At 40.3% G+C, this 19,208-nt stretch overlaps 1 protein-coding gene across 4 annotated transcripts in view; it reads right to left on the bottom strand.

The window, feature by feature from the left end:
* The window catches only part of cyth1a (cytohesin 1a), a 42,032-nt gene extending 23,255 nt beyond the window's left edge, over positions 1 to 18,777 (bottom strand). Inside the window, exon 1 of one of the 4 annotated variants that reach the window (XM_044181265.1) lies at positions 18,501 to 18,777. In XM_044181265.1, coding sequence (XP_044037200.1) covers positions 18,501 to 18,519 — 19 coding nt within the window. In that variant the 5' untranslated portion in view covers positions 18,520 to 18,777. Of the gene's footprint in view, positions 1 to 4,924; positions 5,191 to 13,307; positions 13,731 to 18,500 lie in introns of those variants that run through there. The other 3 variants (XM_044181262.1, XM_044181263.1, XM_044181266.1) reach the window with 3 other exon arrangements.
* Between the last annotated feature and the right edge of the window lie 431 nt (positions 18,778 to 19,208).

A 19,208-nucleotide genomic window follows, 5' to 3' on the forward strand; every position in this document is an offset into this window, starting at 1 on the left:
GTTCACAGTCAGTCTGCTAGCTGTGTTAAAGCTGCTGTGAAGAAATGCTGGGACCAGAGGATGTGACTGGGTGGGAACTGGATCTGGAGAACGTATAGCTAGGCCTGCCACCGTACACACAGCTTCGGTGTAAAGCAAACATATGGACGACTCCACAGCATAAACATCCTGCAGCTGCACGCAGACACACACATACAACGCATCATTATGAACACAAAAGATCAGCTTTCTTAAATAATCTCCATTCTGTTTTATTGGCATTTATCAACATTAATTGTTTTGATAGGACAATGTGGAGGCTTCTCAATGTTTTCCCTCAAAAGCGGAAGTGCTATTTCTACCCACAATGCATGCCTTTGTCCTCTGATGCTGTTGGCCTTGATTCTTATCGGGATGTACTAGTATCAACATCCTCTCTCGCCACCCCAGTAAAACACACACACACACACACACACACACACACACACACATCCAGAAAACGCATGATGGGAAAGCTGGAAGAGCCACAAATCTTTTTTCTCTTAGCGTCTTTATTTTTGTCTGTGTTTTTTTCTTTTCTTTTTTCTGTAGCAAAGCAGTGTAGAAATTTTAGCCCCCACACAAACTGTGGGATGTCACTTTCTGTCAAGCATATTGTCAAACTCTCAGCTTCCTGTTTATGAGCCGTTCTCATAGTTCAGGGGAGGAGTGAAAGCTGTGAGTAACCCACCCATCCTGTGGGAAAGGCAATAAAATAGCCATTCTTCCTACTTCATAACTTTAATCCTTCAACTCTGTCACAACATGATGGCATGCATGTTCAACTGTGATTTAAATAGTGCACAAGGGGTCGCAAAATGACTCCAACAAAGCAGCTATACAACTCAGCATGCACTGTTTACCTCTTTGACAAAGGTTCTATGGTGCCAGATCTTTCTCAATGCAGTCTTTGTGTTTTCAAAAAGAGACAACACACACAACATACAAATAGTAATAGATCTGATAAGCAACTCTTAACAATCTGCTTTTCCATGTCAGGAGCAAAGCATGACTGATGCTTTCAGTTTTAGATCACTTTCCTGCAGCTCAAAAAAATTACACACACATAATGCTGAGCAGACTATGCAAGCACAACCAGACCATAACCAAACCCTGACCTGCACCTGTAGGCAAATCAGCACACTCCTTCATAATGCTTTCACTATGGAGTTCCCGCTAGGCGCCATTTTGAATTTCTGGGCCTTATCAAAAGGACTAATCAGAGAGTTTTGTCCTGTATGAAGAAAATGACTCCAGACGTACCTGCTGCAGACAAACCTGAAAGTCACTCAAATCAGTGCTAAGAGAGAAGAGAGAAAAATGAACTGCAGGCTAACCCATGCAAGACAGAAAGAAAAAGGCAGAAGTGGAAGTTAAAAACACAAGATGTTCCTGACTGAGAGACAGAGAAGTAAATTATTACCCAAATGAAGCCTAGGTGCTGAGTGGTTGGCAATTTCTTGCCACACTCTTATCTGCAGCATTCCCTCACACACTTTAAAGTTTAGGACCGGTTGATCTATTTGTGGAACATAGAGAATATGGCTTCTCACAGGCCTGCATGATGACAAGCTTATGAGAGCAAATACAGCTCCCATGAAAATCAGCCATAACTGTCAACTGTGTTAACAGTAATCCTCCGGTTATCCTGACAGGCAGCATCGTGAGAGACAGCAGTAAGTTTAGACTAGGGCTGCAACTAACTATTATGTTCATCAACGTTTAATCTGTCAATCATTTTTTGATTAATCGACTAACTGTTTAGTCTTTAATGTCAGAAGCTGCCAGATATCAAACTCACAATCATGTAAAAGAGAGAAGTACAGTAAATTATCATATCTGAGAGGCTTGAACCAGCAAATATTTGGAATTTTTCCTTCATAAATGCCTTAAATGACTACTCGATTATCAACTGAATTATAAATTCAATTTGCTGTCAATTGACTAATCAATGAATTGTTTTGGCTAAAGTTCAGACTTGGATAGAGCTGCATGATTGTGGCTAAGAAATTTTATTTTGTTTCATGTAAGCTAATAAATAACAATCATCTGGCTTTATAATTTGAGAAAGACAAACATTTGTATACTTCTTTGTGGCATAGATCTTGATAAGAATAATTAATCAACTAGTTGATTTGATTAAAGAACACTGCGCTCTCAGGATGCAGGGTTACTTGTGGTTCCTAGAGTCTCCAAAAGTACAATGGGAGCCAGAGCCTTCGGCTATCAAGCTCCTCTCCTGTGGAATCAGGTCCCAGTTTGGGTTCAGGAGGCAGACACCATCTCCACATTTAAGAGTAGGCTTAAGACTTTTCTCTTTGATAAAACTTACTAGTTAGGGCTGGCTTAGGTGAGTTCAGAACCATCCCTTAGTTATGCTGTAGCTATAGGCCTAGACTGCCGGGAGACTTCCCATGATGCATGATGCATGATGCACTAAGCTCCTCCTCTCCCTCTCCATCTGCGTGCATTCTTATCCCATTACTAACTTGACATCTTCTCTCTCCCGTAGTTTTGTGCTTTCTTGTCTCTCTCCTCTCTTTTTCTGTCTCTTTCAGCAGGTATTTCTGGATCTATGAATGCGGGCCTCCTACTGCTGCCATGTTCCTGCTCGATAACCACACTACAATTACAAATAGTATTACTATTATTGTCATTATTATTCCTATCATTACTATTATTGTTGTTGTTGTTATTAATATTACCACTACCATTTGCATTGTGCTACTGTATTCTCTCTCTCTCAACGCGGCAGTGTCTGGTCTGGTTCTGCCCGAGGTTTCTGCCTCTTAAAAGGAAGTTTTCCCTTGCCACTGTCGTCAAAAGTGCTTGCTCATGGTGGGAATTGTTGGGTCTCTGTAAATAATATTATAAAGAGTACAGTCTAGACCTCCTCTATATGAAAAGTGCAATGAGATAACTTGGTTCTATATAATAATAATCTATCTATCTATAATAATTTGTGCTATATAAATAAAATTGAATGTATTGAATTATAACAATCAACTAACTTTTTAGATGTTTAACTAACTAACAACTAAAAAACTTTTCTGATTACACTTTTACAAATTTAGTTTTCCTCTCTTTTATATTGTTATATGTTTTGGCTGCTAATGAAATTAAGACTTTCTTAAGACAAAACTTTCATGGGTAATTATTTTGAAATGCTGAAGTCTAAGTGGTTATTTGATTCATCAAAAAAAATACTGTATACTATTGTTTTTCTACCATTCATTGACTGGTGATACCGCCCTAAAAATGTCAGCAATGCAGCCTACTGAGTGTTGCTGAGCTACCAAACACTTACAACACCCCCAACCACCCACACCCACCCACACACACACACCACCACCACCACCACCATCCACCCCCCCACATGACACACACACACACACTGTATAGTAAATACACATTTGTCCACTTGCATTATAGCAGTAACTCTGCAGAATGAACACTGCGCTGAGTGGAAAGGAGGGCTGTAACCGATGCTGAAATAAGGCTAAAATGTGATTATGGGGAGAGGATGACGATTATCAAACCACTGGGCATTAGTGCCAGGCAGGGCACGTTGTTCTGGAGGGCCCATTAGAGCTTTCAGCGCTGTTCATTAGGGAACCATTAGTGACAACTACTTTAACTTCTCAGACCACCCACCTCTAAGTGGCAGAGACAAATGGAGTTGAAGAGAATCGACTGTTCCCCTCTCTCATCTCTGTAAAAACAATGCAGCTGTGTGCCAGCCAGGCTGAGCCGGGGCCACCAAGGCAAAGATTGTGTAAGTTCTTCCTCTTCATCAGCAGAACAAAGGAGCAGCAGCATATAACAGGATCAGTCAGTTAGACGTTCATTCTTCTCTAACACGATTTAGTGACTCAAGTCAAAGGTGCGAATTAATGCTGCCAGGCTAACCAAGCCAAAGAGATGAAAGCGTCATGCTCAGCAACAAATACTTTCTGTCTGACTTCAAAGGCTGCACACTGATTTATTTCTATATAATACACAAAAAAATAATCACATGTAAAAAGACTAAAGATCACTCCTATCCTTCAAACAATTTAAAACAATATTACAGCTAATAGAATGGGCTTTTATGTAGATAATTTTAACTAAGATAACATATCCAGAGGCAGGACAAAAAGAAAACTAAAATGTAGCATGAATAATAGTGTGTTGCTTCCATGCTGACACTGAAGGAGTAACTGTCTGCTCTCACACCTGTTGCTGCTGATAGCTCAGCATTCACCCAAAAATGACACTGAGGATGTTCTCTCTAATGCAAAAGCTACTAAATTGTGTTCTGCATCAGGAGGCCAAGCATAAATGTGTTATTAAAGTATGTATACATGTGGTAAAGAAATAACACCCACAGTGCTAAAATTTAAATCCACAAATAGATGTTTCTTCAATATTAAACTGTGGGAATGTGTTAATAACACTGAAATAGAAAAAGAACAATTAATAATACAAACTTAAAATGGCATAGCTAACCTATAGGGGCCATTTTTGAAAGTCTTTATCAGCAGTGTGAGTTTTTTTGGAATCGACACTATAAATGGCAATATATATTATATTCTTACGTTGTATTTTTTTCATATGCTTTTCAAAGAATGCATTTAAAGTTTAGTCTTTTTATAAAACGACAGGGGTATATGATAAAATGTGCACAAAGTTGATTCAGTAAATACAACAGAGATGGTACAAACGGCAGACTAAACGCTGTAAACAAGGCCAGACGATAACATTACACACATTTGGGTTCCCGAGATTTAAGTTTAAAAAAAATTAATTCAGAAACACCTCGTAGCTTTAGACTGCCAAGTAAACTTCTCATAAACACATTCCTGTGAAGACATTTAAACCATATTTAGACGAAGAAAAAATGTCTTTCCTTGACTGTTTCACTCACCTACGCCGTCTTCCGATTTTAACACCATGCTGTGTCTGCGCCCGGCAGGTCCGAGTTCAAAAAGTTTCAAGTGGTTTCCGAGCGTCAAATCTTCGGCTAGATACTAATATCTATAAATATATTGACCTTTTTTACTTTCTCTAACGAGTTAACAAACACACTTGGGAATAGCCTGTGTGGTAAATGAAGGGTGGCTCTGTCGAGTTGCAGCTCAAGGGAGTGGTTTGAAGAGACAGAGGACTTTAACCAAGCAACCTTTCGTGCGCGCGAGCCTCCGTCAACACAAGCAGAAGAAAACTAATTAGCTTCCGGTCATGATTTTCATAATAAAACGCTCATGAACGAATGCGTTGCAAGGGTGTAACAGGCACATAAACGGATTTCGGTGCTCTAATCTAATTAATTTCAATTACTATTGAATATTGCCTTATTTTGTTTTGCAAATTTTTGACTGGGGCTATAAAAAGAGGACCAAATGTGTCCCATGGTCTTCCCTGAAAACAGGACATGTGACCATATGATTAAATTAAAACCCTTGCAGATTATAAATGTCAGTGTAGCATTGAATTGAATTGTGCCATTCTCCACACATTCATGGAGAATGCCACCTGCACAGTGAATTGAATAATGGACTTTGTCATGGAGTTGCATTAGTGTGAGTGTTATAAGTTCAACAACTTTACTTTGTATGAATTTTAAATAATATCCATTAAATATTAAGAATAATAAGAATTAAAATAAAATACTTAAGTAGCCCTGAATTCCTCGTTCATTGTGTTACATTTCGACTAAGATTATAGAAAATACACTGCAGCAACATTCGCCTCCTCGGCAAATTGGAAATAAAGATAAAAAATTAAACATATTAGTTTACTACAAGTAGCGTATAATTTATTATTAGCCTATATGATTATAATTTTAGTCTGTTATTTTTAAGGAAGGGCTGCTCCATATCCGGTGACGGTCTCTTATTTCTGCTACATTGACGTTGCTCAGGCTGAAGGTGCAGCAAATGGGTCAGATGACGTCTGCGCCTGCGTTTACAGTCTATAGGTTTCCACCCTGTTGCCTTGGGCGCTGTGCGCTCTCTCTTCCTCTCTTTCACACACACACACACACACACACTAAACTCTTGTTGGGACAGGATTGAATGGGGGCTGGGAGAGAGTGATTGACACACACAGACATAGCAGTTTACTGCTGCTGATCTTGCGCTTGTTGCTGCGTTTGATTCACCACATCCGCCGAGAGCAGACGTGTTTTTGCAGTCAGACTTTTACCTCGGAAACCATTCCGTTTTTAGAAAATAGCAACAACACCTGTCTGTGGCAGAGATGATACAACTTACGAACACTTTCAAACAACTGTTAACTATTCAAACGAAGTAAATCACCGCATATAAGTCTCATATCAGTAGAGAAACTCATTAAAACTATTAATTTAATTAATTTAAACACTCTATGGTATTTTGTACTATTTTCTATATATTTACATTTGAAATTACATATGGAAATTTGAAAACTATCCTCCTAAAACCTAGAATGGAAATACTGCAGCTCTTTTTATCATGAGGAATGTTTCAGTGGTCCAGCTAGTCATTGTTACACAACTAAAAGTGTGAGTTCAATCCAACAACAACTACAACCACATACACACGGATGTGTCTTTAATGGTGAAGCTGGCTCTACCAAATCCTGGTGAGACTGAGCTACATATTTTATGTCTGATGCAACTTTCCAGATATCAGCGTCTGCTCAGAAAGTCTTTTTTGATTTATCACTTTCATGTTTCATCCTGGCCCATCAACACACAGTATATTCATATTTTATGCTGCCTGTGATCAAAGGTGCATCTGATGGAGGTCTCTTTTTTTCTAGTAGGGAGACATTTCTTGGCTGCACATTTTAGGAAAAAGTGTAAGGGCAGATAGCAGAGCTACCCAGCTTTCCATCCCCTTGTTAAAAGTGAATAAATCAGCCCAGTGTTTGTATAGCACCTGCTCGACTGTGCTGCTGTCAGATAGAAAAGGGCAGAGCCTGTCCCTGCCTGTTGATGAGCACAGGAGGGCCAAGAGGAATGCTGCACTCACATCCAATGAAAGAGGCCAGGAGAAAACACCTCCTCTCTGTTTTTCGTTCAACCTCTCCAATCCTATCTGATGCACTAGGAGAGAAAATGTGCAAAATGCTGGATGTCTTGCTGCATTTTAATTGTGTTGAGTAACCACTAACGCAGGAATCAAGACCAAATACTGGGATTCACCTATTTTCTGAAGACCACATTGGCTCTGAGAGTAAACTCATCATGACATAAACCCACCCTTGAAAGGCCCTATAGTCTGCATGGTCACTTCATTTGAGGGGCTCGTCTTCAAGATGTGGCCCATGAATGCCTCAGCTCTGTTGCCCAAACTCAATAACGGACAATGTAGCCTGTGTGACGTGAACCCTGTTCACACAAAGTTTCAGTTCATTGTTAAGAGTTCATCTGTTCCCCCGGGCACTGCAGTAAATCTGTGCTAAAGAACAAGTGAAACCAGACAGTCGTTTGACTATTCAATGTAAAGATCATCAGTTGATATCAACAAACTGTTATCTGCAACTTCCTGATCTACACTAAGACACGTTGAATTGATCCTCAAATAAATGTTCAAAGGAGTGTTCATGCAAACGTCAAATCATACTAGATTATGAAATGTAAAGAGGGGTTTGTTCTCACATGTTCAAAGATGCAGCTGATTATTATCAATGAGTTGGAGAAATTCCTCAAAAGGGCAATATGTTTTCTTATGCTTTATTTACACATCTCTGTTATTTAGATTCATGAGGTTTTAGTTCATGTTTTTCCATTTTCAGGGTGCTTCAGTATGAAAATAACAGGAAAACCTGACAATTTAAGGTAATACAATGTAACAACACCATAAACTATAGCATCAAAGGTTACAAGAATATGCATCAACACCTTTCTGACACCGTTTGAACATAAAATTAACAATATAAACTTTATAAAAGTATTCTTGGCAGGGATATTAGTCTGGATTGGATAATACTGGCAGGTGATACTGTTATTTTTCCTTTATCTGTGCTATTATTATACAATCAAGACAGAGCTTCTTTTGACAACATTCCAGCAGCATGGGAACTCTCTTTAAGCAGCTAAATCTGCATAAGCTGAAAGTATCTCACTAACACCCGGGAACATTTTAACCTCTCACAAGCCTTGGTCATATTGTGAAGCCCTTGGATTACTGAATTTTAGTCCTTAGTATGAGCCAAGCTCCAAAACACTGGATCCCACACTTCCCAAAATGCAACTTGATAGTGTCCCTCTGTTAGATCCCCCATGTTTGGTAAAGGCCCATGTCTTTCAAACTCAGAACACCGGATAGGCAGAGAAGAAATTCTAATACAAGCAAACTGATCTTGATGTGTAAAATCAGTGGAATGACCCTTTAATGGGAGGCTTGGCCGGAGAGACTGGTTCCAGCTGTGTTTAAATCTGAGGTTTAAAATAGCCTGAATTAGATAGAAAATTGTATTATGTGAGAAAACAATGTTTAACCATCCTATGAGAAGAGATGCTAAGAGTGACCCCTGCTGATCATCTGCAGTAATTACAGTTCTACCTGCAGAGAGAAAAAAGGCAGGGAAATTGTAGGGAAATTGACTATAATGGAGTTCCATAAATGATATCCGGACACACACATAACTAAAAATTAAATGACCTTGTTATCACATAATTTCCCACACAAATGCCTCATATTTCTTAACATTCAGTGGTTCAGTTATCTGCAGGATGTTGGGTCACTTCACACGATGACATGCCTGTTTTTTCTCTGCCTCACTGACTCATAAACAAAATGCCTTCCCAGACAAGAGGCTTATTTACAAATAGGAGGTTAGTTTCCACACACCCGCTAGATACAAGTAAACACCGTGTATGAAAAATGAGAAAATGCATGGCAGACATTCTTTGGCATAAGCTGCGGCTGGAGTTTTGTTGCTCCATGCATGACTCACTGCACAGGCTGATTCTGAAAACGTTCCTTTTACAGGTGCAGTCAGAGGTAATGAGACCTTTGGATCAATCCATCCTATAATTTTACGGGTGAGAGGGAGAGCACACCTGAGCAATTAATTACTGGCATGAGTCATACAATAAATACAAGAATATGTCTAGCTCTGGTGTCACTTTTCTTAAGTGGTTGTGAGAGAAAAAAATACTCTGTGGGCAGCTGATCACTTTGCAGTTACAAACATAAGGCTCGATTTGATTATATAACATGCTCTCCACGTATCCTGAACAGCAAGACAGTTTTCTTTACTTTCTAATCTTTTCCTTTGCAGCAGCCTACAGAAGTCACCTACACCTATACAAATATACATATACTGCTGTTAGAAGCTGTGACTTCACAAATCAGTTTTAGGAAGAGGGTGTGAAATGCAGAGAGCTCCTGATGAAGTAGGACAGCTGAGAGCCTGCCTGTTTAAAAGTCACTCTTCCTCAGGCTAGACTCACAGCTTTCTGCACTGCATACATTTCTGCATTTGACATGGTCACCCCAACTATCACTGCCTTGGCAGACTACAGGCTGACAAAGCATTTGTTCATCTGTAATGAATTATGCATAAGTCAATGGAATGACAAAATAAAAACCCCTGCTGTTCATAGATGGATTGTGTCTGCAGGCATGAAAGCTTGATGAGTTGGAGGCCAGCATGTCTACACATTTACAAGTGCAACAATAGGACTTACAGTGTGTTATAAATGTCCGAGATAGCCGAAAACACAACCGAAAACACCATTTTCCAGTTCACCAGCAACCGTGCTACCGTGCCCGTTCATTTCATGCCATTTTATCAAGATAAAAACCAAGAACTCAGAGAAAAACAAATTCTCGCATGGCACCAGAAAGATCTTATTTGGCTTACAGAGCTGTGTGGATTTCATCTGCCTCGGTTTGGATTCCCACACACTCCTCTTTCAAGCAGCTCACTGGCAGAGTCTGTCTCATTCAGCATCCAGAACATGTCAAACTGTGTATTACAAGTGGAATACAGTTCTGTCTCACCTAAATCTGGTGAAGAAGCAAAGTACACGTGAAATCTGTCTTATAAGTTATTAATATTATGGTCTTCTTTCATGTAAGTGTGCACAGGAGCTTACTGATTTATTAGGGCCTTAGAATCAGTGTGCAGAGGATTCTGTGCATTACTTTTTCATCATACAAAATGAGACGTTTCCATCCCATAATCCAGTAGCTACCCCTGAAAGGGTTGCAAGGGAAATCTGAGGGATCACAAGATGTGAAGAAGAAGAAAAAACATACTTGTGATTTTTTTTTTCTCCAATACTGTTGTCACAGTTTCACAATTGCTTTCAGTAAAAAACTCAAAGGCAATCCGCTGTCTTCAACCTTTATTGTAAGTGTGTTCAGCTCACTGCAAACCTGTGCACCTACACGCATAGCAAGTAATGGCAGAAGACATACATTAAAATGTATGGGCTTCACATGGACAAATATATATTCTTTATTTGCCAAAAAGTCATTCACAGACAACGAAATGCACAGTATGTAATATTACATAGTGATGTTACTTATGTTTGGGGCCAATTAGACCCCAGAGAGGTCAAACTCCCTGTTAGACCGCTTGTGAACAAAATACTATAAAACTCCAGTAACAGAAATCCAAGTTAACTTTGTACTTGCAGTATTGCTGCATAAAAAGCACTTTCAACATGAATCACAGATAAAGAGCATGTGAAAATCCCTTCTATTTAACCATGTTCTACAGCTGGGGTGTCTGAGGCCCCAAACAGAGGTAATGTGTGATTTTTTTATAGACTTCTGAAACAAGTTACCACTTCAAAATCATGTTTATAACCAATGTTCATAAAATTAGGACAAGTAATTTAGTATCAACCTGATAAAACAATATTATGTCTGTTTTTTGAGCTGTCAAAGAGGCCCAGGATCTCCAGGACCCCAAACAGAACATCCACACCCTCCTTTACAGCAAGCTGATTTGGCAAATATTCTCGAACACTCGCTGCTGCTGACGGGTTTGTTTGTACTCCCAAATAGATCACTCTGTCCTCAGCTTCCCCTGGAGCCCACACGAGTAATTTCCATGTCAGAAAACCAAGGCAAAGCCTGGGCACACCTGCCTCACAGCGCAGACGACCCTTGTAACTGTGCTGATATTAATCAGCTAAATCACTATCACGGCTGCTTTAAGCGATACTCTGCCCGCTATCAGTCCCAGGCTGTGCCCTGTGAAGATTAACTGGGCATGTTGAGTCACACTCACAGTGACTGTGAATGTTAGACTCACAGTAACGTTAACAGTTGCAAAGGGCACTGACATAACACTGTAAATGTGCTTAATTAATTTCTATGCAAAGGGAGAGTGACTGAGAAGATTGATACATGAAGACTGTGGGAAGTAAGACGTCGCTACATGAGGTCAACCACTGAAGGAGCCAAGCTACTTTCTTTTTTAAAACACTCACTCACATCTGCATTAGCTAATGTCAAACAGCATTTAGCTATATTTTAGGAGTAATTTAATAGCACTGCTGATACAATGGGAACTCGCTGGAAAACTATTAGATGAGTCACACATGAATCACTTGCATGATTCACGATTAAAAACAGAAACACCAACACATACAGAACACTGCCCCTATCTCTTCCCACCACAAGGAGTCTGAAATGGAATGGCTGCCATCACAACATGAACGTTTTTTTTTACAGTTTAAGCACAAAAATGGACACTTGTTGGTGTGTGACAGCTGAAATTAAAGGTGCTATATGTAAGAATTTTAGTTTAAAACATTTAAAACTAAACTTAACTAAAATTATCCACATTTCTATCAGGAGTGATAGAAATAGAAGCAAAACAAGAGTTAACATTGGCGTTGCTTTCTACCGCTGGAGACAGCTCTTGACAAGTAAAAGGATGAAGTTTGATGTTGAACTTGCAATGTTTGCTATAGCTATAGCTTATAAAAGGTAGCTAACTGTATAACGTTACTGACAGTGTTATGTTTGCTAGGTTAGCTGTTGAAAGAAAGACCTATGGGAGGGACTGTATATTTCCTTGTTTCTTACGATAGGGATGTACACCCCAACTTTCTGGTGATATGCTGCCCCCAATTTGTTTGGAGTATGAATTTTGATAGGTGGCCAATTCTTACATATAGCTTCTTTAAGCCTTTGAGAACATGTTCCTTTCAGCCCACAAATTGGACTGGAGGCTGAATATTCAGATGACAAACCAGTGTCCTATCTAATGAGAACATTTTCTTTAATACCCAATATGTCAAAGTCATTTTTGCTTGCTTGACAAACTGTGAAACTTTGCTGTCACCACATTCTTGATACCAGGAACAATCCAGATTACTTCCCCTTGAATATCCCAAATTAATAAAGTCCCCTCTTTTCACATAGGTGCGTTGTGCTGATTCAGGTGTTTTGAAATCACTGAGACAGCACCGCTTCCCCTTGCTACGTACTCAGTCAGCTGATTCACCACAACCCGGCTAAGCCACTTTAGTCATGTCAACAGTGTTTTAAACACTCCCAACCTGCACACCGCCCTGCAGTGTAGCGTATTGCAGTTGCAACACTTAACAACAGACTGCACACACACAAGCTCCATCACAATTCAGATCCTGTTATTACTACAGTGTGAAAGGACAAATCTGAGAACATGGTGACAGATGGTGAGTATAAAAAAAAAACTCCTAAGGAGCCCAACGTCTTAGCCAGCTCCACTTCTGCCTGTTCCTCCATCTGTAATTAAACTGGGAAGCACCGTGATTTGTTTATCCAGGTTTAGGAGGTGATCTCCAGTAACCACAACACTGCCGTCCCTGTTATCGAAGGACACACCGACTAGTAACAGGGACAAGAAGAGACACTCTCATACACAGCCAAGTAGGGTAGGAGCAGACACATGTGCCTTTAGACAAAGATGAGTATGTTTTCACCTGAGGTTTCAGTGTTGCGATTTGTGTGCGAATAAGGATGTGAAGTCATCATGAGCCAGTTCAAATTAGTTTGGTGGTGGATGTGTGCAAGACCTGCTGGAGATTAGATCTGCTCAGTAAGTAATAACATCAGCTCGCTCTGTCCACACAGAGGCTTAAGTTGTGCTAAATGAGAAAAAGCCTCCTTAGCCAAAAGAAGCTCCCTCTATTTCTGTCCAACTGTTATCGTCTCTGGTGGAGCCATGTGTTTGTGCCAGTGGTCACACATGCAGGTATGAGTACACACACACACACACACACACACACTGTCAACAACAGGGTATCTTACATGCTTCGAAAACTCGTGACAACACAGTACGCATTATAAGGCCCACAGATGTGACTTTACCTGGAGCTTGTTGTGTCGGCTTCACAGCTGGACACAAGAACGTCTGAAGACTGGACACGCAAAGTTCACTCACTGTCCCCATAGCGTCAGTGTGTACTGAATGTATATCTGTGTGTGAAGGTGTCCGTTAGCAGCTGTGTGAATGTCCAGGGTTGCTCCTTGCTCACGATTCAGATTGAGATAGCGGAAAAGGGAAGTTGCAGAGGGCCAGGCTCCCCGCTGTAGCTGCTGAGAGTCACTCTGAGCTCCCGGCCATTCAGTCCATGGAAAGACTCCAACTGTAAGGACCTGCTCTGTCACTCTGCTTCACCTAATCCCCCAGTGGGATGAATCCTCCGCTCCCCAGCCAATCTCTCACACTCGCCTACTTTCTCTTCCCCCTCGATTGGAATGTGCAACTTGCCAGGACGCTGAAATCACTTCTGCTTTCTCCCTGTTCCTCTCTCTCTCTCTCTCTCTCTCTCTCTCTCTCTCTCTCTCTCTCTCTCTCTCTCTCTCTCTCTCTCTCTCTCTCTCTCTCTCTCTCTCTCTCTCTCTCTCTCTCTCTCTCTCTCTCTCTCTCTCTCTCTCTGCTAATCCAAGCAGATATTCTTAGACCTAACACATTGCACACACAAATGCCAGGTTGGTTTTAAAGCATATATTACCTTCAGGCCAGATCTCTTGTTTTCTGTTACTTTTGCAGCAACCAAGTTTGCCTGATAAAAATGTAGAAACAAAACTAAATCACAGGGAAAATCAACTAAAGAAGCAATTAGGGAGAAAGTTGTACTGTACACTGGAATCATGGCGAACTATCAGCAGCACGTTGCTTAGTTTTTTTGTGGTGTTTAACTTCCATCTCTACCTACTGTTGCTTCTGGCTTCTAGTCACTGATAATTTTTGGCATCAAAAGCCTTGTACATAAAATCAAGACTTCATTGTTGCTTGGCAACGGGGTAAAAGAAATGATTTGCTCCTGGGCAAAACACTGTGAGCCATTTGTTTTGTTTTTGTTTTGATTATTTTTACCCCTATTGAGGTTATTCACTATGACACAATTACATTTTGGGGTCTGGGAGCCACATAACACACATGGGGCTCTTACACACACACACACACACACACACACACACACACACACACTCAATTGCCACAGATGTGCTCATAATCAACGACAATTGATTTCATTTTGGATTTTCACTTCCTCTTCTGGAGCAAAGCGGAAATGTTTACCTCCACTCTTGAAATGATACTACTCCGCCTGCCACTCTGAATTAGCCTGCCTGTCAATCACACAAAGTGTTTTTCACTCCTTAACAACAGCCTCGCTCATTCGGTGTCAGTCATTAAAATTTTGCACTGCCCTCTCCGTCAATCACACTGCCATCAAGGGCAGGTGGCAAGCGTTGTGGCTACGACATCACCTCTGATCTAACAATCATTGCCCAGTTCATTGCCAGAGTGCTCAGAGTGCTCAGAGTGACCCCTGCATGAACTACAAAGTCAATCCTGACTTTAAAAATGCTGCAGCTGCACATCACCCAGAGGAGCAGCCCTGTCACAGGAGGAACAGCAACACGGCACACAGTGAAGTCAGCACAAATGTTTCTATTCTCTTTTTTAGTATGCATATTCCTCCCCTCCGCTCGGCTCCACGTTATCTCTCTGAAAAAGAGTGTGTTGTCAGCAACTTGCTGAGCAACTGCATAGAGTAAACAAGTAAACAGTTGGGTGTATGATAGATAAGATAAAATAGATAGATAGATAGATAGATAGATTAGATAGATTAGATAGATTAGATAGATTAGATAGATAGATAGATAGATAGATAGATAGATAGATAGATAGATAGATAGATAAATAGATAGATAGATAGTAGGTGTGTGGAGTGCACTTGTCAGCCTAGTACCTGGTCCTGGTTTGACATTATTCCACCGATCTACAGGTGGTGGTAATGCACCAAGATATGCAGCAATGCACCAGCAAAAACAGGGAAGAAGACTGCTAGCAAGTAAACATGGATGTAAACAATGCAGGATTTCAAAAAACAGTGTTAAATTAATTGTTCAGTTTGGATTTAAACATTAATATGTAATATTTAAAGATACACGCTAATGATTTTTGTGCAAGGTATTAATTGAAAAATAGCAATCAATATATTTTGACATTACAAATACATTTGGTGTGGTCATGTAAGTGATTAAATGTGCATGTGCATCATGAAGCATCTTCATTTAGCAGAAACCGAGGCTGCTGAGATGTGTTTTCCTCTGCACAGTGCTGCGTATGTAGTCCTGGCCTTAAACAGGACCCAAAAGAACACTTTACTTGAGCCGTTATGCATACATGCCACCAGGTGGACATAGCATGGAACAACACCTTTATTCTTCACTAAACAGGCCAGAAAAGCTTTAGTCACACCCCAAATGAAGTTTACCACACAGCAGATTCAGCTTTAATTCATCTATGAAATGTACTCATGTACAAATATTACAAGCAGAAACCTTTTAGCTGCCTCAGTAGACAGTCAACTAGCAGATTCTGCTGAAAATCAGTCATACGTTTGTCTTCAAGCAGTCAAATAAGCAGACAAATCTTCTGTGTGATGAAAGAGTTTCCCCAGTAGGATATAAAAACTACAGAGAGCTCACTAATCTGTGTTGGTGGAACTCTTACATAGCAGCCTGATGTTAGCATCACCTCCAGTGACTAACAACTGGCTGGGTGGGAGCAGAGCAAGCACCTCTACTGGTAGATCTCAACTGAATACTCACCAGAATAAAGCTTAACAGGCTAAATATAGAATGAATGCACTAAATAACATCTTCCTGATCATAAGTTGCAGCGCCTTGTAGCCCACTTTTCATTTCAACTGTGTCTAAGTTTTAATATACTGCCTTTGTGTGCTTCTCTTTATCTACATCTCTTTGTGACTGGTGTAAATTTAATGATGGAAAACAAAGGGATAATGTTTTTTTCATCTGGTTTCACCAATCAACTTAATTCAAGACAATTATTAAGTTTATTTTTAGACTCTTGCATGGTTAAGTAACAGATTTGCATCGACTTTGAGGTGACGTCCTGCCTCTCCTTTTTATTTTTTGGTTTTATAAGGAATAAGATATGTCTGCATAAGTCCACTGAGATTTTGCTGCTGCTGCTTTGACAGGTTTTCTCTGAGTGTGCTTTGAACATTGGAGGAGCTTAGCGCTGGAGTAAACCTGTCTTATCTCACCTATAGAGTGACAGTATACAGTAGATAAACAACATATTACAGGCCAGTAGAAGCAACTATATCTCCGTCAGTCACTCATCTATGGAGAAGAAGACACATATAAGCACAGCAACCACACGTACCTGCCATTATAGTGCACCACGCCTATAAACCAGCACACGGTTTCCTTTGTGTGCACAAATTTCATTATACAAAAGGAAGCTGAGCTGCACTGACAGGTGCAGGTAGATGGCAAAAGAGCACAATTAAAAAAAAACAAAAGATAAAACAAAGAATAAAACAAAGACATTTTGACAACCTGCAGCTCAAAGCCTTTGAGGTGAGTATTGAAACAGAGCAGCACCCAATTAATCCCAAGATAGCTGGTTTAGATCACCAGCACCTAGTAACATCAAAAGAACAGAGTGCAAAAACACAGTATGGTAATCCTGTCATAAATTTTTAGGTGACGTGACATATGTCACTGCATGGCTAAAAAATATACAGATTATTGTATGCAACAGTTTTTGGTGCATAAGTCTGGTCTACATTAATACTAAAATAGAGGGAAAAAATAGAGCTGTACTAAAATAAAATGATGTCTGAGAGTCAACTCTTGACAGCGGATGGTTTTCTTCTATTCTCTCTCCTTCTCAGACTTCAATTATGCTGATCAGTCACAGTGCTCAGGGACAGAAGAGATGATATGACTTATACTTACTCATTCAGATCCACAGCCGCTGATTTGACTAAGGAGGTGCCAGGGACAGTGAGAGTGTTATTTGAAAGTGCTGGGAGCTTCAGCGCGTCCCTTCTCTTATGCCTCACACTTTAGCACATAATTACATAATCGTCAACTGATTCTTCAGCTACTGACAAGGGAAGATGACTGTAGATAAATAAAATGCTTCTTGGGAGCCCAGAGCAAACATGCTGTATGGGCTGTCCAGACTGCCAGAAGTTCACTACTGGACCCTGCGTACCTTGTTTCTAATATGTCAGAAACATTTGTAAAAATTGCACAATGTACAGCTTTTGGCAAAAGTCAAGACACAAGAAAATGTGTATGAGAGTGCAAAATAATAAGCTCAAATGCGTATTTTGTAATTAGATAAGATAATAACTTGCTCAAAGAAAGCGATGTGGGGTACCAGCCCTCCCTTCTTTTAGCAGAGCATCAGTTGAAATCTTGCAATGAGGCCATTGCTGGTGGTTCTATTTTGAGATGCATTAAGCTCATGGAAAAACTAAACTGCTAAATAATTGAGATGAAGCCTCTATCATAGCCTAAGCTGAGCCATCAGCTGGCTTATCGTGGCCTGACATCATCAGGGGGGTCACCCTATACATGATGTCAGGAGATTGAATTTGAGGACAGTTTATAAGAAGGCACTTTGTGAAACTGTGTCATCTAAAGGGCCTCAGACTAGATGTCAGCATGGTATGAATAAATCACTCTGTATTTTGTTAATTCCCATAAGAATATTTTTCACTGCATTAATTCTGCTGTGTATATATGTGGATTTCTACAGTGTCCACCATGCTGTCATAGCTGCAGTGTAATCATCATAGAGATAATTTCTTATCCCTTTGGCTGTGAATACTACAGAGGCCACCTGTTTTGAAGATGGCTTATAAAAACACAACAGGGTATGTCCAGTCCTGTTTGCATTTCAATCAAATTAAAATTTTTATTAAAAACATGTTAAATGAGTCCCTTTATGACTTTACAAAATATACATGTGCGCAGTAGGCCTACAGTCTAGAGTCATGCTGTCAATATAACAGTTCCACCAATCAGTCAGACTGGCAGCAGTAAGGACATCTATGTTTAGTAGACTGTCTGTCATTTCTGTACACTTGGCACAGCAGAGCGCGAGCACCGTACACACCAATGCTAAAAAGAAAAGCATGCACTCATGGTGCAGTTAGGGGTTCGGCTCAAAGCGTCCGCTAAATGCTAAACAGTCTATGTAAGAGCGGGATGAAGACAAACCGTAATTCTCCCCCTCCATCCTGGTGGTCCTGATGCTGCTGGAGGCGTCACTGCCCGGGGATGTCTCTCGCCAACGGCCCGCAGCAATCCGGATAGCTTCTACCTTCCTTTCCGGTCTGTTTCTCCGCTCTGCCTTCGCTCACCTCCGGGGGTTTCAACTTGATGGCAGGCTCTCTAAATATGCTAGCTCACTCTGAAGTGCTACTTTTCAGCTTGTTGCCGTTTTGTTTGTCCCTAGTTGCCGTTTAAAATGTGTGTGTCGATGTTGGCTGGCTGCGGATCTGCATCCAGAAACACCGGTGCACATGCTGGCCCCTCCCATCCCAGATGTGATGTCACGCTCTAACTTGCCTTTAACCAACAACTTTGCTGAACACTAATTTGATGATTTATGTAATTTACTGTGTGGAGTATAGACTCGTAGCTACATATTACAATTATAAAAATAATATTTTGTATTTATGTTTAAGGTGGAAAAAACGTATTCTACAAACCAACTTTTCACAAGCTTTTAGTCTTACTTAAGATACTAGCCTAGGATTTTTGTTTCAACAAAATTAAAACATATCAGAAAAAACGGTCATTTTTACCCCAAAAGTCCTCATTAAATCAAAAAGGATAGAAAATTGCTCTTTAAACCTGCAATATGATTTCCTAGCCACTTGGGGGCAGCAGAAACAAGTTGATATAGCAAACAAGTTTAGCAGT

The sequence above is a fragment of the Siniperca chuatsi genome, linkage group LG21 (genome assembly GCF_020085105.1).
Source record: "Siniperca chuatsi isolate FFG_IHB_CAS linkage group LG21, ASM2008510v1, whole genome shotgun sequence".
NCBI classification, from domain to species: Eukaryota; Metazoa; Chordata; class Actinopteri; order Centrarchiformes; family Sinipercidae; genus Siniperca; species Siniperca chuatsi.